The 22,404-nt window shown below is 42.9% G+C and overlaps 1 protein-coding gene across 4 annotated transcripts in view; it reads right to left on the minus strand.

Moving 5' to 3' along the window:
• fbxo31 (F-box protein 31) overlaps nt 1–22,404 on the minus strand; it is a 68,310-nt gene that overhangs the window by 33,106 nt on the left and 12,800 nt on the right. For all 4 annotated transcript variants that reach the window (XM_072595754.1, XM_072595756.1, XM_072595755.1 and 1 more), the window contains one exon: nt 11,227–11,303. In XM_072595754.1, coding sequence (XP_072451855.1) covers nt 11,227–11,303 — 77 coding nt within the window. The remainder of the gene's footprint in view (nt 1–11,226; nt 11,304–22,404) is intronic.

Here is a 22,404-nt window from a genome sequence, read left to right on the forward strand (position 1 = left end):
GAGGCACTTGAAAACCAGGCTGAGAATTTTTGTTATTGAGGCATTCTGGACCAGGAGCCAATATAAGTCAGCATGTAAGACAGAGTACTGTGTCAATGGAAAGATTCTTGGTAGTGTGGATGTGCAGAGGGATCTTGGAGTCCATGTACATAGATCCCTGAAAGTTGCCACCCAGGTTGACAGTGCTGTTAAGACGACATACGGTTTCCTTGGTAGAAGGATCATGATGCACTATACAAAACCCAAGTGCGGCCGCACTTGGAATATTGTGTACAGTTCTGGTCGCCATATTTCGAGAAGGGTGTGGAAGCACTGGAAAAGGTGCAGAGGAGATTTACCAGGATGTTGCCAAGTCTGGAGGGAAGGTCTTATGAGGAAAGGCTGAGAAACTTGGATCTGTTCTCATTGGAAAGAAGGCGGCTAAGAGGGGATTTGATAGAGACATACAAGATGATCAGGGGGTTAGATTGGGTAGATAGTGAAAGTCTTTTTCCTCGGACGATGACGTCAGTTTGTACGAGGGGGAACAACTACAAATTGAGGGGCGATAGATTTACGACAGATGTCAGTGACAGGTTCTTTACGCAGAGAGTGGTAAGGGCGTGGAATGCCCTACCTGCCAATATAGTTAACTCAGCCACATGAGGGAGATTTAAACAATCCTTGGATAAGCACATGGATGATGGGATAATATAGGGAAACGAGCTGAGAATAGTTCACAGGTTGGTGCAACATCAAGGGCCAAAGGGCCTGTTCTGTGCTGTATTGTTCTAGGTTCTAAATGTGGAAATGATAGGCGAATTAAGTGTGTTTAAATTAATCTGGCAGGGGAAAGAGGACACAGAATATCAATGAAATAGAGTCACATCATGCTACAACAAAATAAGCAAGACAGAACAAGTTCAGCTATATAGAGTGTCAAGAGAGTAAAGGTGAGGCTGGAGGGTCTTTAATACTACAAGTATAATTCATAAGACTGAGTTAATTGTGTGGATTGACACATGGAAATATGATATCGTTGCTATCACAGAAACATGGTTGAGGGAAGTTCTGGACTGGCAGATTAACATTCTGGGGTATCGGATCTTTAGGTGAGACAGGGGAGGGGGTGTAAAAAGGGTGGGGAAAGGTTAGCAGTACTGATTAAGGAGTCAATTGCTGCATTAATGAAAAATGATATCTTGAAATGGTCTTTCAACAAGGCTTTGTGGGTAGAATTTAGGAATGTTAAAGGGGTAGCTACTTTACTGGGCGTATACTATAGGCCCCCAAAGAGTCAGTGGGAAATAGAGGAGCAAATATGTAGACAGTTCAGAGTTGTATAGTAATAACCGGGTAATTTCAACTTTCCCAACATAAATTGGGATAGTCATAGTGGTAAGGAGGAGATGGATTTCTTGAAATATATCTAAAGGAGTTTTTTGATGCAGTATGTAGAAGGGCCAACAAGGAATGGTGCAGTGCTGGATCTAGTTCTGGGGGAAGGTGTCAGACAAGCATTTGACGTGCCAGTGGAGGAACATTTTAGCAGTAGTGACCACAACATGGTATGGTTCAAATTTTTTCTGGACAAGGAAAAAGTTGGCTTTGGATTGAAGGATGGCAGATTTTAATAAAATAAATCAGGATCTGCCCACAATAGACTAGCAACAGCTTCAAAGTTTGGGAGAAGATTTGTAGCTTAGGTGCTCGTTGTGGTTCTGTTCGCCGAGCTGGGAATTTGTGTTGCAGACGTTTTGTCCCCTGTCTAGGTGACATCCTCAGTGCTTGGGAGCCTCCTGTGAAGCGCTTCTGTGATGTTTCCTCCAGCATTTATAGTGATTTGTATCTGCCGCTTCCAGTTGTCAGTTCCAGCTGTCTGCTGTAGTAGCCGGTATATTGGGTCCAGGTCGATGTGCTTGTTGATTGAATCAGTGGATGAGTTCCATGCCTCTAGAAATTCCCTGGCTGTTCTCTGTTTGGCTTATCCGATAATAGTAGTGTTGTCCCAGTCGAATTCATGTTGCTTGTCATCTGCGTGTGTGGCTACTAAGGATAGCTGGTCATGTCGTTTCGTGGCTAGTTGGTGTTCGTGGATGCGGATCGTTAGCTGTCTTCCTGTTTGCCCTACGTAGTGTTTTATACAGTCCTTACATGGGATTTTGTACACTAGTGTAGTGTAATGTACAATATCCCATGCAAGGACTGCACAAAACACTACATACAGGACAAACAGGAAGACAGCTAACAATCCGCATCCATGAACACCAACTAGCCACGAAACAACATGACCAGCTATCCTTGGTAGCCACACACTCAGATGACAAGCAACATGAATTCGACTGGGACAACACTACTATTATCGGATAAGCCAAACAGAGAACAGCCAGGGAATTCCTAGAGGCATGGAACTCATCCACTGATTCAATCAACAAACACATCGACTTGGACCCAATATACCGGCTACTGCAGCGGACAGCTGGAACTGACAACAGGAAGCGGCAGGCACAAATCACTATAAATGCCGGAGGGAAGATCACAGAAGCGCTTCACAGGAGGCTCCCAAGCACTGAGGATGTCACCTAGATAGGGGAAAAAACGTCTGCAACACAAATTCCCAGCTCGGCGAACAGAACCACAACAACTACCAACAGCTCCTTGCAGTTAAGTCTACAGCAGAGTAAAAGGGGACATTCGAAAAGGAGCTGGGAAGAGTACAGGTCCAACATGTACACTTTCAAGGGAACTTTAGGAGCAATAGGCTCATAGAACTCGACGTCTAGGACAATTCAGGACTGGATAAGAAAAAAAGACAAGGACATTTAGCAAGTCCAAAGGGAACACTTCAGCTGTGGCCCCAGACGAATACATAGAGTGAAGGAGGAAACTTAAGAAAGCAAACAGAAGAGCAAAAATGGGGCATGAAAAAGGATTTGAGAACAGGATTAGGGAGAATCCAGAGATATTTTATAAATACATTAATAACCAGGGGAAAGAGTTAGGCCCATTAGAGACCAAGGGGACAACTTTTGTTTGAAGTCACAGATACTGGAAGGGTGTTGAATGAATAATTCTTTTCGGTCTTTACTCTGGAAAAGGAGAACGTAGGTACGGAATTCAGGAAAGGGATTGTGTGAGGAACTTGCACAGTTTAATATAGGAAATAGGGAGGTACTGTTGTGATTAAAAAGCAACAAATTTTCTGGCCCGGATGATTAGTAATTTCAAGTTGCTGAGGGAGACGAGGCAAGAAATGGCAAAGGTTCCGGCACAATATTTAAATTCCTCTTTGTTCACAGAGAAAGTGCCAGAAGACCAGAGTATTGCTAATGCGATTCCACTTTTTAAGAAGGGCAGTAGAGATGAACCAGAAAATTACAGTCGGGTAAGTCTCACGTCAGCAGTAGGGAAACTATTGGAGAAACTTCTAAATGAACAAATTAATACCCACTTGTAAGGACATAGGATAATTAGGGATAATCGGCATAGCTTTATCAGAGGAAGGTCCTGCCTAACAAATTTGTTAGAATTTTTTGAAAACGTGATCAAGGGTGCAGATGAGGGAAGTTCAGTTGATGTTGTTTAGCAAAGTTTTTGACGAGATCCCACATGGGAGACTTAGAGAAGATTAAAGCACGTGGAACTTGTGGATCAGAAACGGGCTGAGTCATAGGACACAAAGGATATTAGTAGAAGGTTATTTGAATGACTGGAGGCTGACTTCTAGTAGTGTAGTAGAAGCATCAGTACTGGGATCCTTTATTGTTTGTTAGATACATAAATGTATAGATGAAAACTTGGGAGGAACTTGAACCAAATTTGCAGACGACACCAAGATTGGTAGAGCAGTTAATAGCGAAGATGCTGGTAGGTTAAAGGATGATATAGAAGGGTCAGTCAGATGGCATTTAATCCTGGAGGGGAATATTTAGTGAATGGTAGGACACTAGATAGCTTAGAGACCTTGGGTTAATTATTCACAGATCTCTGTAGTCAGCACAGCACATGAATAGGATAGTTAAGGTGGAATATGGGACACTTGTTTTCAATCATGTCTTGGAGTATAAGAGCTGGAAAGTAATGTTGGAGTTGTACAGAGCATTGGTCAGGCCACAACTGGAGTACTGTTGTTCCTATATGGAATCTCAGGTATCTGCACAGTAATGAATAACTCCAGAGAGGTGAAAGCAAACTAGCAATGATGAGGAAATTCAAAGGATTACAAGAGGCCAGAATTGGAGAACTGCAGCTTTCTGATATAAGGTTACTGTACCTTTAAGAGAGTTGAAAAGCTAACAAAGACTTAGAGAATACGGAACAAGGTAACAACACAACATTTGGTTGAAACAACTAAGAGCTGTGTTGCCTGGAAAAAAAAGTCAAATTTGACCAGTTTAAATTATGCCCCAAGATACCAAACTCCAATCAAATTTGAATTTAGTATTTGACAATATTAAAACCAATGATCCAATGTTTTGGGATATAAATATTAGACATTTTGAACAGTTAGCTAAAGCAGCAAAGAGAACTGCCAAAAGACTAACAGATGTAGGTTGCCAGTAAAAGCTCTCTGAGGTGTACCTGTCTGGAGGAGTATGTATAGAATAAAACATTGAGAAACATCACTTGCACAGGAAAAACATCAAAACCGACCTGGAGAGAGAACCTAAAGAGGAATCTACAGAGGATACGTGGCAAAGCTGACTGGTTTTGAAATATGATTTTTTTTGTAAATTATAAACAGGGTTTTTAGTTGGACCAGTATTGTAGTGGGGGAGGTAAAAGATAGGTTTAAGAGAAAGGAGTTGTAAATAGTTGTCAGTTAATATTCTCTGCTAGACATAAAGAATAAAGTTCTTAAATTTTTACATTAAATAGTGACTTTAGGGATGGTTCTTTCCCTCTCGAATTCTAATAGATTACAGCACGGGGTGAATCTTTTCTGTGTGGCTGGTTTAAATTAGCAGTGGGGTTTACCCTGTGTCTAACCGGTTGGGGGCTCGTCGCCAGGATTTGAACAATTTGGTTCTCCGATTCGTGGTTTGAACAGGTTTAGACAGCTCTAGTCTGAGATTTGGATAGATTTAAATAGATTTGGAGTATGAAAAATGCCCAGTAGATTTAAACACATGCAGGTTAGCGTCTTAGACCTTCAAGTAAAATGTAAGTGAGACAATTTGTTTAATTTCGGTGACTGGTGGTTGATTCAAGTAAAAGTGAGAGAAATGGCTCTTAAAATTGCTAAAGAGGTTCTGAAATTTGAAGATGATTCTCAAATTTGCCAAGACAGTTTAGAAGGAAAGAAAAAGGCCATAGTTTTAAAGAATTAGCAAAGAAATTAGATTTGGGTTTAACCAAGGGCAAAAGTAAAGCTGACATTTAAGGGAGTTACTCAAACACTTAGGTGTGTCAGAGAAACAGACAAGTGCAGTAGAGGTAGTGCAGGGGAGTGAGGTGGGAGAGGGGGGGCCGGGGGATTTTAAGAAGTTGCGACTTAACCAAATTAACAGGATGGAGACAAAAAGATAGTGATGAGAGAGTGTATAAGGTATGAGCAGGTAGGGAAAGAATTAAGTTTAGGGTTGGCTTGACAAAGGCTCAGCTTGCATGACTGTAATGGTTACCTAATCAATATTAGATGTTGCCTTATTTGGATGCTGCTCCCTGTAAGTGACTATATAATTTCTTAAGAATCTGCTGTTTGAGAGAAGAGCAAGAACTCATGTCTTTGCATCCATGGGTTCGCGCTCTCTCCAGGGATCAGAATAAAAAAAGGTAGAGTTATACTGTGTCTGAGTGTTTGCTTCAACTGATATGAAAATGGGATGATAGTGATATGTAGAAATGTGTCAAAACTCTGCCACATTTTGATGAGAAAGATGTCAAAGCCTTCTTTACTTCAGTCGAAAAATTGGCTAGGCAGATGGAGTGGTCCAAGGATTTATGGGTAATGCTCGTTCAGACTAAACTGATAGGCAGAACTAGGGAGGTATTTGCTACGCTGTCAGATGAGGGGTCAAGAGATTATGAAGAGATCAAACAGGCTATTTTAAATGCTTATGAATTGGTACCAGAAGCATATAGACAGCAGTTCAGAAACAAAGGAGGAACCAGGTCAGATTTATGTTGAATGCAAAATAATTAAACATGATCATTTTCATTGATGGGTGCGTGCTCTAAGGATAGATAGGATGTTCGAGGCTCTAAGAGAGATTATTCTGCTGGAAGAGTTTAAAAACTCACTTCCACAGATGATAAGAATTCATGTGGAGGAACAGAGAGTTCAGGAAGTGAGAAGGGCAGCAGAATTAGCAGATGAGTACATGTTGGTACATAAGACAAGCTTCCGGCCGGAATTTCATCCAGTGAGGGATAGAAGTTGGGAGAAGGGGGAGATCCTAGACTACAAAACAAAGAGTAGAGAACACTGGTAAGAGTTTACCACAAGTTAAAAAAGAAGCCCAAGAGGGTGAAAAGGAGGTGAAAGGCCTCAGGTGTTTCCACTGTGGAGTTACAGTGCTGGTCGTTAAAAAGCACTGTGGGAAAAGATGCAGCAAAGGAAGCTAAGCCAGTGGCATTAGTGAAGGTAGGAAAGGAAATCCCAAGAAGAGCCGAGGAGCTGCAGGAGTGTGCAAAGCCTAGGCAGGGGCTGGGTATGGAGTTAGTGCCTGATCTCTACAAAGAATTTGCCTCTGTGGGTAAAGTTTACTCGGAAAGAACAGGGGGAGAAGGACCAGAAATTATAATTTTGAGAAATACAGGATCTAACCAGTCACTGATAGTCAGAGATGAGCAAATATGCATTCTTTCTAATGTGTTATCAGAGAGTGTAGTAACTTGTGGGATAGTGTTGAAGTGCCAACTCAAGACTGGGGGAGTTACAGTGAGAGCAATTGACAATGTGCCAGTTCCAGGAATCCAGTTTGTTCTTGTGAATGATTTAGCAGGGTCCAAGATGGGAGTGACACTCCTTGTTGTGGAGAAACCCAAGGTAGGCTAAGAAACTGGAGTTAAAACAGAAATATTCTGGTATTTTCCCAGACTGTGTAGTAATCCAATCCCATTATTGTATGTCACAGCACGAAGCAAAAAGTAAAGAGAAAGATGAAGAAGTTGAGGTTCAGTTGGCGGACAGTGTTTGACATAATGGTACAGGAAAAACCTGAACAGGCAGAGGGTCAGGGAGAAGTGTTAGGCCTGAAAGGCTAAGGGGCTTGCAACAGCAAGACAAGATGATACAAGATAGATATGTGGATGTGTACTTGAAAAAGGAGGCAGAGAATATTCCAGAGGGTTATTATCTGAAAGCTAGAATCCTAAGACGGAAACGGTGACCACTGCAGGTTAGTGCAGAGGAGAAACGGGCCGAACGGCACCAGATTCTGTTGCCAGTAGCATACAGACAGGAAGTGTTACGGGTAGTACATGAATACCTGTAGGAGGTCACCTAAGGGTATGAAAGACTCGGGCTAAAGGTACAGAAACATTTTTATTGGCCTGGAATGTACAAGGTTGTGGTTAAGTTTTGCTGTATGTGTCATACATGCCAAATGGTAGGCAAGCCACAGGTGGTAACAAAACCAGCAACATTGTTGCCAATTCCCTCATCTGAAGAGCCTTTCATGCGAGTTATAATTAATTGTGTACGTCCCCCCCAGACAACTAAACGTGTGAATCAGTACTGATTACCCTTAATGAATGTGTCCACCAGATTTCTAGAGGCAATTCCATTACAGAGTATGAAGGCAAAAAGGATGGTAGAAGAGTTAGTAGCTTTCTTCATACGATATGGGCGACCAGAGAGATTCAGTCAGACCAAGGGTAATATTTTACTGCTAGGCTGTTTGAAGTGGTTATGGATAACTTTACAGCACTTTAAATCCAGTGCTTATCATCCTGACTCTCAGGGAGCTTTAGAAAGGCAGTATCAGACCTTGAAGACCATGTTGAGAGCATACAGTCAGGATTGCCCAATTGATAGGGATAAAGGTATGTCATTCATATTGTTTGCTATTAGAGATGCCCCCAATAAATCTACTCAGTACACTCCCTTCGAGTTAATATTCAGGCATGAAGTGAGAGGCCCTTTGAAATTAAAGAAAAATTGACAGGACCAAAGTTGGAGATCTCATACTTAGATTATGTATTGGAGGTGGGAGAGAGATTAAATAGAGTAGGTGAGTTAGGTAAACAGCACCTAAACAGGACACAGCATAGAATGAAGCAAGTGGCAGAAAAAAGCTGCGAGATACGGACATTTTCCCGAGGGGATGACATGTTAGTACCTGTGGTTGGAGATCCCTTCAAAGCAAGGTTTAATGGTCCCTATCAAATTGAGAAAATGTTGAGTCAGGTAAAGTATCTGGTAAAGATGCCAGATAGAAAAAAAACAGTATTGGGTATGCTATGTGAATATGTGGAAACCATATTATATTAGAGAGAAAGAACTGGAGAACCAGGTGTTAAGTTACTGCCCCGCAGAGTGAGCAATCAAATCCAGATGATGTGAATTTTGATGTGCCTCAAAGTAGATTAAAAAATGAAGTAGTCCTTGAGGAGTGGGATAGGTTAGTAAGCTATCTGTCTCAGGAACATAGAACACAGTTGAAAGATTTGTTTCTGCAGTATAAGGACATATAAGAATCAGCTGGGGAGGACTAATGCTATTGTACACGAAGTAGACGTAGAGAATACTGCTCCGCTAAAACATCACCCCTATTGGTTTAATCCTTTCAAAGCCAGACAGGTCCAGGTGGTGGTGGAGGCTATACTCGACGAGGATATCACCAAAAGTGAGGACTGCAGATGCTGGAGATTAGAGTCAAGATTAGAGTGGCATTGAACTGAGCCAGAGCTAGTGGAGCTCGCTAATCGCCTTAATTCCAAAACTGGATGGAACTCAACGATTTTGTGTGGATTATCAGAAGGTCAACACTATTACAAAAATCGGACTCATATTCAATTCTGAGAGTGAAGGACTGTATCAAGAAAGTCGGACAAGCCAGTTACATCACCAAGTTGGACTTACTGCGTGGTTACTGCCAGGTACCTTTATCAGAGATAGTGAAAGAAATTCTGCATTTGTAACCCCAAATGGACTATATCAATTTAAAGTGATGCCCTATGGAATGAAGAATGGACCCACCACACTCCAAAGACTCGCGAACAGTGTTGTGACTGGGTTAACAAACTGTGCAGTCTATTTGAATGATGTAGTGATCTTTAGTTGGCAGAGTTCTTTAGTTAGCTGGTACAGTTGGCAAAGCCCTGAACGACTACGAGAAGCAAAACTGGTAATAAACGTAAAACTTAATTCACCAAAGCAGAGGTGGCATTCTTGGGACATAACATCAGTAATGGAAAGTTGACCCCAAGGAACACAAAGATGAAGGCCCACCGAGGAATTTCCACAACAAACTTCGAAGCAAGAGGTTTGATTCATAGGACTAAGCAGATTCTCTAGTATTTTTGTTCCAAACTTCAGCAGTGTCGTGGCACCGTTAACCGAGTTGTTGAAGAACACAAAGTTTCAGTGGACAGGACAATGCCAGGAGGCATTCAACCATTTGTAAGCAATATTAGCCACTGCACCAGTTTTAGCTATACCAAACCTTTTCAAGACCTTTTAAAGTTACCAGTGATGCTCGTGACATAGGGGTTGGAACTGTACTGCTACAGGAGGATGAGGATGGGATTGAACTCCCGGTTGGTTACTTTTCAAAGAAACTCAACATCCACCAGAGGAAATACTCTACGATCGAAAAAGAACTATTGAATTCGGTACTGGCCTTACAAGATTTTAAAGTGTATGTCATGAACAATGTATTGGAGACGGTTGTGTACACAGATCAGAATCCTCTTACATTCTTAGAACGTTTTAAAGACAAGAATGAGACTATTGCGGTAGAGTCGTATGTTACAAACTTTTAATTTACATATCATACATGTTGCAGGTCGTAAGAATGCAATCGCAGATGCATTGTCGTGGATTTAACAGATAAAGTATAGATAAAATATATCTATTCAATGTTATATATATGTGGGAGGAAGTTAATATGAACTTAAAGTCATATACATATCATGATATTGTAGTTAAAGATTAGAGAAAAAATTAAGCCATCTTTTCATTATTATGGTTCATTTTTTCTTAAAGGGTTATGAAGATGCTATGAAGATATAGGGGTACTGTACCTTTAAGAGAGTTAAAAAATTAGCAAGGACTTAGAAAAGCACAGAGTACGGAACAAGGTAACAACGTAATATTTGGTTGAAACAACTAGCTAAGAGCTGTGTCACCCGGATACAAAAATAAATTGAAATTCAGCCAATCAGGTTAAATTATGCCCCAAGATACCAAACTCTAATCAAACTTTAATTTAGTATTTTGACAATATTAAAACCAAATGAAATGACCCAATGGCTTGGGGCATAAATATCAGATATTTTGAACATTTAGCCAGAGCAGCAAAGACCAATAGATGTAGGCTGCTATTAAGAGCTCTGAGAAGTACTTATCTGGAGAAGGAGTGTGTATAGAAAAAACAGCGAAACTGACCTGGATAGAGAATCTAAAGAGGAAAACCTACAGAAGACACTCGGTAAAGCTGACTGGTTTTGAAATGTGATTTTATTTTGTAAATCATAATTGGGATTTTAAATCAGACCAGTGTTGTTGGGAGGGGGGGGGGGTGCGGGGAGAGGTAAAAGACAGGTTTAAGAGAAAGGAGTGTAAAGAGTTGCCAGTTAATATTCTCTGTTAGACTTGAAGAATACAGTTCTTAAATTTTTACTTTAAATAGTGACTTTGGGGGATGGTTTTTTGCCTCACGAATTCTAACAGATTACAGCACGGGGTGAATCTTTTCTGTGTGGCTGGTATGAATTAGCAGTGGGGTTTACCCTGTGTCTTAACATTTCTCAAAGAAAATGGGTGGAAGAGGTTACAAAGATAGGAAGAGGCGTGAAAACAAGGATTAAAATTTTAAAGTTGAGGTAATATCAAACTGGGAGTCAATGCAGGTCAGCAAACACAGGGACTGATCCTTCCTCATAGGTTGGAAAGCAGTTTCTTCTCTCAGAATAGCAAATCATATAGGATTTTAAAGCAATTTTTTTTTAACATTTCAGAAATTTAACTCCAAATATCAGAATGGGATAGAGAGCAGACTACACAAAACTTGAAGCAAAACCAGAATGTCAGTTCAAAAAACCAAAATGTAACACAGAGCCATAAAATCTGTTACTCACAACCACATTAAGCAGTCCACCGTAGGGTCCAATGTCCGGTTGCCACAAGCCCAGAATGTTCCGGTAAGGGTGCAGCACTGCGGCAAACATCAGAGCTACTTTCATTTTCTCACATTGATACAAATATCAGACCCAAAGTCACATGTCAAACCCAACTAAACTGGATATTGTGAAGCTGATCAAATGGGAATTGAAAGCAGATAGGAGGGAAGAAATGAGCAAAGTCAACTGATCTGATGGGTTATAGGTCTGGTAATCGCCCATATAATCCTCCTGGCAACACAGTGCATAATTAATCACAATTAACAAAATGCAGTTAGTCCCATCCAACCAGCAAAAGTGAAACTCAACAACTCAGTTTTGACATGCATCTCAGTACTAATAACTTCTGACATGGTTAATATGGAGCAAAATTACCATCAATCTGATGTTCAGAGTGCCAGTGTTTAAATATATGGCATTGTCATTTTACTACTTACAACAATATGACAGACATCTTTGTATCCTCTTTGGTCAAAGGTGAGGTCCCAGGGGAATGGAGAATAGCCAATGTTGACCCATTGCTTAAGGGATAATCCAAGAAATTATAGGCCTGTAAGCCTCACATCAGTGGTAGGGAATTTATTGGAAAAGATTCTTAGGGACAAGATTTAAGTGCATGCAGAAGGAAACGGACTTATTAGCGACAGACAGCATTGTCTTGTGCAGGGAAGGTCATGCCTCACTAACTTGATCAAGTTTTTTGAAAAGGTGACGAAGATGATCGATGAGGAAAAAGCAGTTATTGATAAGGGTTTTTCATGGCAGACTGGCACAAAAAATGAAGTCACATGGTATCAGGGTGAACTGGCAAGATGGGCACAGAACTGGTTTAGTCATAGGGAAGAGTGGGAGCAGTAGAGGATGTTTTTTCGAATGGCAGGTTGTGACTCATGGTGTTGCACAGACATCAGTACTGGAACCTCTGCTGTTCGTAGTCTACATAAATGATTTGGAGAAAAACACAGCTGCTCTAATTAGTAAGTTTGAAGATGATACAAAGATTGGCAGTGTTGTGAAGAGTGAGAAGGATTATCAGAAGATACAGTCAGATCGCGATCAGTTGGAGGCTTGTGCAGAAAAATGACAGATGGAGTTTAATTTAGATTAATGCAAGGTGATACATTTTGAAAGGTCAAGTTGGAGGCTGCAGCGGGACATTGACAGGATGCAGAGGTGGGCTGAGAGGTGGCAGATGAAGTTCAACCTGGATAAATGTGAGGTGATGCATTTTGGAAGGTCGAATATGAAAGCCGAGTATAGGATTAAGGATAGGATTCTTGGCAGTGTGGAGGAACAGAGGGATCTTGGTGTGCTGGTACATAGATCCCTTAAAATTGCCACCCAAGTGGACAGGGTTGTTAAGAAAGCATATGGTGTTTTGGCTTTCATTAACAGGGAGATTGAGTTTAAGAGTCATGAGATCTTGTTTCAGCTCTATAAAACTTTGGTTAGACTGCACTTGGAATACTGCGTCCAGTTCTGGTCACCCTATTATAGGAAAGATGTGGATGCTTTGGAGAAGGTTCAGAGGAGGTTTACCAGGATGCTGCATGGACTGGAGGGCTTATCTTATGATGAGAGGTTGACTGAGCTCGGACTTTTTTCATTGGAGAAAAGGAGGAGGAGAAGGGACCTAATTGAGGTATACAAGATAATGAGAGTCGATAGTCAGAGACTATTTCCCAGGGCAGAAATGGCTAACATGAGGGGTCATAGTTTTAACCCTGTTGGAGGAAAGTATAGAGGGGATGTCAGAGGCGGGTTCTTTACACAGAGTTGAGAGAGCATGGAACGCGTTGCCAGCAGCAGTTGTGGAAGCAAGGTCATTGGGGACATTTAAGAGACTGCTAGACATGCATATAGTCACAGAAATTTGAGGGTGCATACAGGAGGATCAATGGTCGGCACAACATCGTGGGCTGAAGGGCCTGTTCTGTGCTGTACTGTACTTTTCTATAAGTACAGGTGGAAATTATACAGTGAATGGCAGAACCCGGAGACATCTGGGTTTGCAGGTCCACATATCATTGAAGGTCACAGTGCAGATAGAGAAGGGAGTAAAAAAGGTCTATGGCATGCCTGACTGCATTCAAAGGGGCAATGAATATAAGGATAGGCAAGTTATGCTGCAACTTTGTGGAACTTTAGTTAGACCACAGTTGGAATATTGCTTCCAGTTCTGGTCACTAAACTACCAGAAGAATGAGTGGTTTGCAGAAATCACAGAAAAACTTTACTAGGATGTTGCCTGGTATGGGGGATTTTAGCTCTGAAGAAAGGTTGGATAGACTGGGTTTATTTTCACTGGAATGCAGTAAGTTGATGGGCGACATAATAGGAGTTTAAAAGATTGTGAATGGCATGGGTAAAGTGGAAAGTATAAGGATCCCACCCCCAGGGTGGAGGGGGTGGAATCAAATACTCAGGGACACAGGTTCAAAGTGCAGGGGAAGGAGGTGCTCCAAAGAGATGTGCGATGCAAGTTTTTCACACAAAGGGTAGTGAATACCTCAAACATGCTGCCAAAAGTGGTGGAAGCAGACACAAAAGCAGCATTCAAGAAACATCTGGACAAAAATATGAATAGGAAGGGAATAGAGGGATAAAGGAAGAGAAGACAGTTTTAGTATGGAAGGACAAAATGTGTCAGCACAGGCATGTTCTTTGTTCTACAATCTTATCCGAATCTATTTACGTAAAATGACAAACATGCACTAAATCCACTGGCAATGGGGTAGTTTTATAAAGTATATTTCTGCTGATGGCTGAACAGTCCAATTCATGAGGTACAGGTTCTGTCAAGTGGTTAAGAGCCATTGATTGTGGCTTGTTGTTGGTGCCTGTTTCCACTGTCAATGATTATCATGGCCCTCAAATGTCCAAAGGTAACATTGCCACTTCTGTCCATTTTTGGTTTGTGTCCCCAGGTTTGAAAATGAAGGTTTAGGACCTTCATGTTTGTTTGAAAGAGTTTTTGATTAGAATAGATTCCCTGGTGCGGAAACAGGCCCTTTGGCCCAACAAGTCCACACCAACCCTCCAAAGAGTAACCCACCCAGACCCATTCCCTTACTCATTTTCTGTTTTTCAGCAGCAGCAGCAACTCGAAGGGCGGGAGCTTGGACCAGGGGCCTGCCGGGAGCGGTGAGCCACTCATTTGTGCTTTTATATTTGAAGTCAGAAAGCAGAGGTTTCTGTGAAAGGAGGGACTTTTTTTAAATTTCCGTCCAGCTATATAAGTCAGTGTTTTCTCAACCCGATACACTACCTTTGGAGGGCCTCCCACCCAACCGCCTCCTCTATCCTTAAAGACTAGAGACAAATCAGCTAAGCATCTCTTCTTTTTTACTTTATGATAAGGTGACTAGCAGGGTTGGCAGTGCAGGGAGAGCAGTGTTCCTCCTGCATGATGTTCGAGGTGAGGGACGCCACTAGTGTCCCAGCCAAGTACATCTGCAGGAAGTGTACCCAACTCTTGCTCCTCCAAGACCGTGTTAGGGAACTGAAGAGGGAGCTGGATGAACTTCGGATCATTTGGGAGGCAGAGGCTGTGATAGATAAGAGTTACAGAAAAGTGGTTACTCCGAGGCAAGAAGAAAGCTGGGTGACTGTTCAAAGGGAGAAAAAAAAGTCAGTGGACAGATTCCCTATGGTCGCTCCCCTGAAAAACCGTTTTGGATACTGCGGAGGGGGAATGACTTACCAGGGGCACGTAGTGGAGCCCAGGACTCTGGCACAGAGCCTGTCCCTGTTGCGAAGGAGGGAAAGGAGGAGAGTCATTGGGGACTCAATAGTTAGAGGCTCAGATAGAAGGTTCGTTGGGAACAAATGAGACTCACGGTTGGCGCGTTGCCTGCCAGGTGCCAGGGTCCGTGATGTCTCAGATCGTATATTAGGGGTCCTGAAGGGAGACGGTGACCAGCCTCAAGCCTCATAGGGATGTAAGGCAGGATTTCAGGGAGCTAGGGTGGAAGCTAAGAGCTAGAACAAACACAGTTATCATCTCTGGTTTGTTACCCATGCCACGTGATAGTACAGCAAGGAATAGGGAGTAATATCAGCTGAACACATGGCTGCAGGGATGGTGCAGGAGGGAGGGTTTCAGGTACTTGGATAATTGGAGCTCATTCTGGGAAGGTGGGACCTGTACAAACAGGACGGTCTTCATTTGAACCAGAGGGGTACTAATATCCTGGGTGGGAAATTTACTGGTGCTATTCGGGTGGCTGCAGATGCTGAAAATCAAATACTGGATTAGTGGTGCTGGAAGAGCACAGCAGTTCAGGCAGCATCCAACGAGCAGCGAAATCAACGTTTCGGGCAAAAGCCCTTCATCAGGAATAAAGGCAGTGAGCCTGAAGCATGGAGAGATAAGCTAGAGGAGGGTGGGGGTGGGGAGAGAGTAGCATAGAGTACAATGGGTGAGTGGGGGAGGAGATGAAGGTGATAGGTCAAGGAGGAGAGGGTGGAGTGGATAGGTGGAAAAGAAGATAGGCAGGTCGGACAAGTCAAGGAGGCAGTAACTGAGCTGGAAATTTGAAACGAGGATGAGGTGGGGGAAGGGGAAATGAGGAAGCTGTTGAAGTCCACATTGATGCCCTGGGGTTGAAGTGTTCCGAGGCAGAAGATGAGGCGTTCTTCCTCCAGGCGTCTGGTGGTGAGGGAGCGGCGGTGGAGGAGGCCCAGGACCTCCATGTCCTCGGCAGAGTGGGAGGGGGAGTTGAAATGTTGGGCCACGGGGCGGTTTGGTTGATTGGTGCGGGTGTCTCGGAGATGTTCCCTAAAGCGCTCTGCTAGGAGGCGCCCAGTCTCCCCAATGTAGAGGAGACCACATCGGGAGCAACAGATACAATAAATGATATTGGTGGATGTGCAGGTGAAACTTTGATGGATGTGGAAGGCTCCTTTAGGGCCTTGGATAGAGGTGAGGGAGGAGGTGTGGGCACAGGTTATACAGTTCCTGCGGTGGCAGGGGAAAGTGCCAGAATGGGAGGGTGGGTCGTAGGGGGGTGTGGACCTAAAGTGTGGTTTGAAGTGTGTCTACTTCAATGCTAAAAGTATCTGAAATAAGATAGGGGACCTTGCAGCATGGATAGGTACCTGGGACTTCGATGTTGTGGCCATTTCTGAGACATGGATAGAGCAGGGTGAGGAATGGATGTTGCAGGTTCCAGGGTTTAGATCTTTCATTAAGAACAGGCAAAGCGGTAAAAGAGGGTGAGGTGTAGCCTGGTTAGTCAAGGATAGTATAAAGGTGGCTGAAAGAACTTTTGATGAGGACTCGTCTACTGAGGTAAGAATCAGGAGAGGTCACACAGCTGGGAGTTTTTTTTTATAGGCCTCTGCAGAGTTCCAGGGAGGTGGAAGAGAGGATTAGCAAAATTATTCTGGGTAGGAGTGAAAGGAACAGGGTGGTCATTATGGGGGACTTTAACTTCCCCAACAATTACTGGAAATGCTGTAACTCCAGTACATTGGATGGATCAGTTTTTGTCCAGTGTGTGCAGGAGGGTTTCCTGACATAGCATGTCAAAGTGCCAACAAAAGGTGAGGCCACACTGGATTTGGTGCTTGGTAACGTATCAGGCTAGGTGTTTGATTTAGTTGTAGGTGAGCACTTTGGAGAGAGTGACCATAATTCAGTTACACTTAGTTTAGCAATGGAAAGGGTCAGGTACATGACACAGGCCAAAAGTTATTGATGGGGCAAGGGCAATTCTAATGCGATTAGGCAAAAATTAGGATGCACAGAATGGGGTAGCAAAATGCAGGGAATGCAGACAATGGAAATATGGGGCTGGTTTAAGGAACAGATATTGCAAGTCCTCCATAGCTATGTCCTTGTCAGGCAGGGAGGAAGTGATAAGGGAACTGTGATTTACTACAAAAGTTGCATCTCTTGTTAAGCAGAAGGAGGCTGAAAGGGAAGAGTAGGCAGGGAGCAGATGAACGCAAAAAAAAAGGTGGCCTGAAACACATCTACATTAATACAAGGAGTATAGTGTGTAAGGCAGATGAACTTAGGGCTTGGATTGATATCTGGGAGTATGACATTATTGCTATCACAGAGACTTGGGTGAAGGAAGGGCATCATGATTGACAACTAAATGTTCCAGGATATAGACGCTTCAGACAGGACGGAGAGAAGTAAAAGGGGGGAGGGGTGGTGGAGTTGCATTGCTGGTCAAGGACGATATCATGGCTGTGCTAAAGGTGCACACTATGGAGGTCTTGGGTAGTGAGGTACTATGGGTGGAGCTGAGAAATAATAAGGGTGCAGCTACATTGTTAGGGCTGTAGTACAGGCCTCCCAACAGTGAGCATGAGGTAGAAGAACAAATAGGTAAACAGATTACAGAAAGATATAGAGGCAATAAGATGGGAGATTTTAATTTTCCCAACATTGACTGGGATACACTTAGCGTCAGAGGTCTGGATAGGGTAGAATTTGTAAGAAGCATCCAGGAGAGTTTTCTAGAGCAGTATGTCAATAGTCCGACAAGGGAAGGGGCCATATTGGACCTGGTACTGGGCAACAAGACAGGACAGGTGGTAGAAGTTGCGGTGGGGGATTTCTTTGGGAACAGTGACCACAATTCTGTAAGTCTTAGAATACTCTTAATTAAAGAAGAGTGTGGTCCTAAGGGAAGAGTCCTAAACTGGGCCAAGGTCAATTATATCAAAATTAGACAGGAGCTGGGAAATATGGATTGGACACAGCTATTTGAAGGGAAGTCCACATTTGAGATGTGGGAGGTTTTCAAAGATGGGTTAAAGATAGTGCAGGATAGGCATGTCCCGTTGAAGGCAAAGGATATGAAGGGCAAGATTAGTGAATTGTGGATGACAGGAGAAATCTTACGACTAGCCAAGAGGAAAAGGGAAGCGTATATAAGATCTAGGCAGCTAAGAACAGAACGTGTCCTGGAGGAATCTCGGAAGAGTAGGACGCTTCTTAAACAAGGAATCAAGCGGGCTAAAAGGAGTCATGAAATAGCTTTAGTGAGCAGAATGAAGGAGAATCCCAAAGCATTTTATTCTTATATAAGAAGCAAATGGGTAACTAGAGAAAGTATTGGTCCACTAAAGGATAATGAAGGAAGGCTGTGTGTCGAACCTGAGAGAATGGGTGAGATTCTGAATGATTACTTTGCATCAGTGTTCACTGAGGAGAGGAACATGATGAATGTTGAGATTAGAGATACAAGTTTGATTAGGCTGAATCACGTTGATATAATTCCAGTTACTAGCGGCGTACCATAAGGGTCAGTGTTGGGTCCACTGCTGTTCATTATTTTTATAAATGACCTGGATGAGGGCTTAGAAGGGTGGGTTAGTAAACTTGCGGACGACACGAAGATCAGTGGAGTTGTGGATAGTGACGTAGCAGGTTGCAGAGAGACATAGATAGGATGCAGAGCTAGGCTGAGATGTGGCAAATGGAGTTTAATGTGGACAAGTGTGAGGTGATACACTTTGGATGCAGTAATCGGAATGCAAAGTACTGGGCTAATGGTAAGATTCTTGGGAGTGTGGATAAGCAGAGAGATCTCGTTGTCCATGTACACAGATCCCTGAACGTTGCCACCCAGATTGACAGGGTTGTTAAGAAGGCATACAGTGATTTGGCCTTTATTAATAGAGGGATTGAGTACCGGAACCAGGAGATTATGCTGCAGCTGTAGAAAGCTCTGGTATGGCCACACTTGGAGTACTGTGTACAGTTCTGGTCACCGCATTATAAGAAGGATGTGAATGCTTTGGAAAGGGTGCAGAGGAGATTTACTAGGATGTTGCCTGGTATGGAAGGAATGTCTTACGAGGAAAGGCTGAGGGCCTTGAGGCTGTTCTCGTTAGAGAGAAGAAGGTTGAGAGGTGACTTAATAGAGACATACAAGATAATCAGAGGGTTAGATAGGGTGGACAGGGAGAGCCTTTTTCCAAGTATGGGGACGGCAAGCATGAGGGGGACACCACTTTAAAGTGAGGGGAGATAGGTATAAGACAGATGTCAGATAGTTTCTTTACTTAGAGTAGTAAGGGTATGGAATGCTTTGCCTGCAACGGTAGTAGATTCGCCAAGTTTAAGTGCATTTAAGTCGTCATTGGACAGGCATTTGGACGTACATGGAATAGTGTAGGTGGGATGGGCTTCAGATTAGTACGACAGGGCAGCGCAACATCGAGGGGCGAAGGGCCTGTACTGCACTGTAATGTTCAATGTTCTGTGTGCTAGGTAGACTAGAGGTTATTAAGGTGGACAAATCCCCAGGGAGGTGAGAGGGGAAACAGCTGGGGCCCTGACAGATATCTTTGTGGCATCCTTAAATACAGGTGAGGTGCCGGAGGACTGGAAGGTTGCTCATGTTGTCCCCCTGTACAAGAAGGGTAGTAGGGATATTCCAGGTAACTACAGACCAGTGAGCCGGATGTCATTGGTGGGAAAGTTGCTGGAGAAGGTACTGAGGGATAGGATCTATTTATATTTAGAAAAGAATGGGCTTATCAGTGATAGTCGAGGAATGCTACTTAAAAGGATGGTGGTGGATAGGCAATGGTAAACATTTAAGGAGTGCATGGAGAAACTACAATATTTGTTCATTCTTGTATTAAAACCAGAAAGATGGCCCAAACATGGCTAACAATGGAAATTAGTGAAAGTGTTAGATCTAAGGTGACTAAATTGACCAAAAAAAAAAGCCAGAATTTACATGGCACCAGGTTATAGTTCAACTGGTTTATGTGAAATCACAAGCTTTTGGAGTGCTGCTCCTTAGTCAGGTGATTTCAAATAAACCTGTTGGACTACTTATATTTAGAAAAGGAGGGCTTATCAGTGATAGGCAACATGATTTTGTGCGGGGGAGATCGTGCCTTACCAACTTAATAGAGGTCTTCGAGGAAGTGACCAAGTTGATAGATGAAGGAAAGACGGTTGATGTCATATACATGGACTTTAGTAAGGCGTTTGATAAGGTTCCTCATGGTAGACTAATGGAGAAAGCGAAGACATATGGTGTGCAGGGTGCTCTAGCTAGGTGGATAAAGAACTAGTTGAGCAACAGGAGACAGAGAGTAGTAGTTAAAGGGAGTTTCTCAAAATGGAGAAAGGTGACCAGTGGTGTTCCACAGGGGTCAGTGTTGGGGCTACTGTTGTTTTTAATATACATAAATGATCTAGAAGAGGGCACTGTTGGTATGATCAGCAAGTTTGCAGATGACAAGAAGATTGGTGGAGTAGCAGAAAGCATAAGGGACCGTCAGAAAATACAGGAGGATATAGATAGACTGGAGAGTTGGGCAGAAAAGTGACAGATGGATTTCAATCCAGACCAATGAGAGGTGATGCATTTAGGCAAGACTAATTCTAGAACGAATTATACTACGAATTGAAGAGCCTTGGGAAAAGTTGATGGGCAGAGAGATCTGCGAGTGCATGTCCATTGTACCCTGAAGGTGGACAGAGTGGTCAAGAAGGCATATAGTATGCTTGCCTTCATTGGACGGGTTATTGAGTATAAGAGCTAGCAGTCATGTCAAAATTGTACAAGACATTGATTCGGCCGCATTTAGAATGCTGTGTACAGTTCTGGTCGCCACATTGCCAAAAGGATGTGGACGCTTTGGAGAGGGTGCAGAGAAGGTTTATGAGGATGTTGTCTGGTATGGAAGGTGCGAGCTATGAAGAGAGGTTGAGTAGGTTAGGTTTGTTTTTATTAGAAAAAAGGAGATGGAGGGGGGATCTGACTGAGGTTTACAAAATCATGAAAGGTATAGACAGGGTGGATAGAGAGAAGCTTTTTCCCAGGGTGAAGGATTCCATAACGAGAGGTCACGCTTTCAAGGTGAGAGGTGGAAAGTTTAAGGGGGAGACACGCAGCAAGTACTTCACACAGAGGGTGGTGGGTGTCTGGAATGCGTTGCCAGCAGAGGTGGTAGAGGCAGGCACGGTAGATTCATTTGAGATGCGTCTGGACAGATGCATGAGTAGGTGGGGAACAGAGGGATACAGATGCTTAGGAATTGAGCAACAAGTTTAGACAGTACATTTGGATCAGCTCAGGCTTGGAGGGCCGAAGGGCCTGTTCCTGGGCTGTAAATTTTCTTTGTTGATGAGGTAAGATGGTTCAGATGAATCGATGGAAAGTTCCAGATCAGCTAGAAAGGATTTAAAGAGAGAGTTAAGAACAAAGAGAGGACACAAGCAGTCTTTAGCAAATAGAATAAAGAACCCTAAAGTTTTCTATAGGTATTTGAGGAATAAAAGACATAAAATAACTAGGGTAGGAATAGGGTCAGTCAAAGACAGAAGTGGGAAGTTGAGCGTGGACCCTGTAGAGATCGGAGAGTTGCTAAATGAACATTTCTCATCGGTTTTCAGGAAAAGGGGAATAACATAGAGGAGAAGAATGAGGTCAGAGATATTAGACTAGAAAGGATCGAGGTTTGTTCCGAACAGATGTTATCAATTCTAGAAGGAGTGAAAGTAGACAAGGCCCCTGGGCCAGATGGGATTTACCCGAGGATTCGCTGGGAAGCTAGGAAGGAGATAGCAGAGCCTTTGGCTTTGATATACGAGTTTTTGGAAAGGATTATAAAAGATAAGATTTATAATCATCTAGCAAGCAATAATTTGATTTCAGATAGTCAACGTGGTTTCGTCAAGGGCAGGTTGTGTCTCACAAACCTCATTGAGTTTTTTTGAGAAGGTGACCAAGCATGTAGATGAGGGTAGGGCAGTTGACGTGTTACACATGGACTTCAGTAAAGCCTTTGATAAGGTTCCACATGGTAGGCTGTTGGAGAAAACGCAGAGGCATGGCATTGAGGGTGATTTAGCAGTTTGGATTAGAAACTGGCTTTCTGAAAGAAGGCAGCAAGTGGTGGTTGATGGAAAATATTCAGCCTGGAGTCCGGTTACTAGTGGTGTGGCACGAGGATCTGTTTTGGGACCACTGCTGTTTGTCATTTTTATAAATGACTTAGAAGCAGGTATAGGTGGATGGATTAGTAAATTTGCAGATGACACTAAAGTCAGTGGAGTAGTGGACAGTTTGGAAGAATGTTACAGGTTGTAGGGGGACTTGGATAAACTGCAGAATTGGGTTGAGATGTGGCAAATGGAGTTCAATGCAG

This window comes from Chiloscyllium punctatum, chromosome 26, assembly GCF_047496795.1.
Source record: "Chiloscyllium punctatum isolate Juve2018m chromosome 26, sChiPun1.3, whole genome shotgun sequence".
Classification (NCBI taxonomy): Eukaryota; Metazoa; Chordata; class Chondrichthyes; order Orectolobiformes; family Hemiscylliidae; genus Chiloscyllium; species Chiloscyllium punctatum.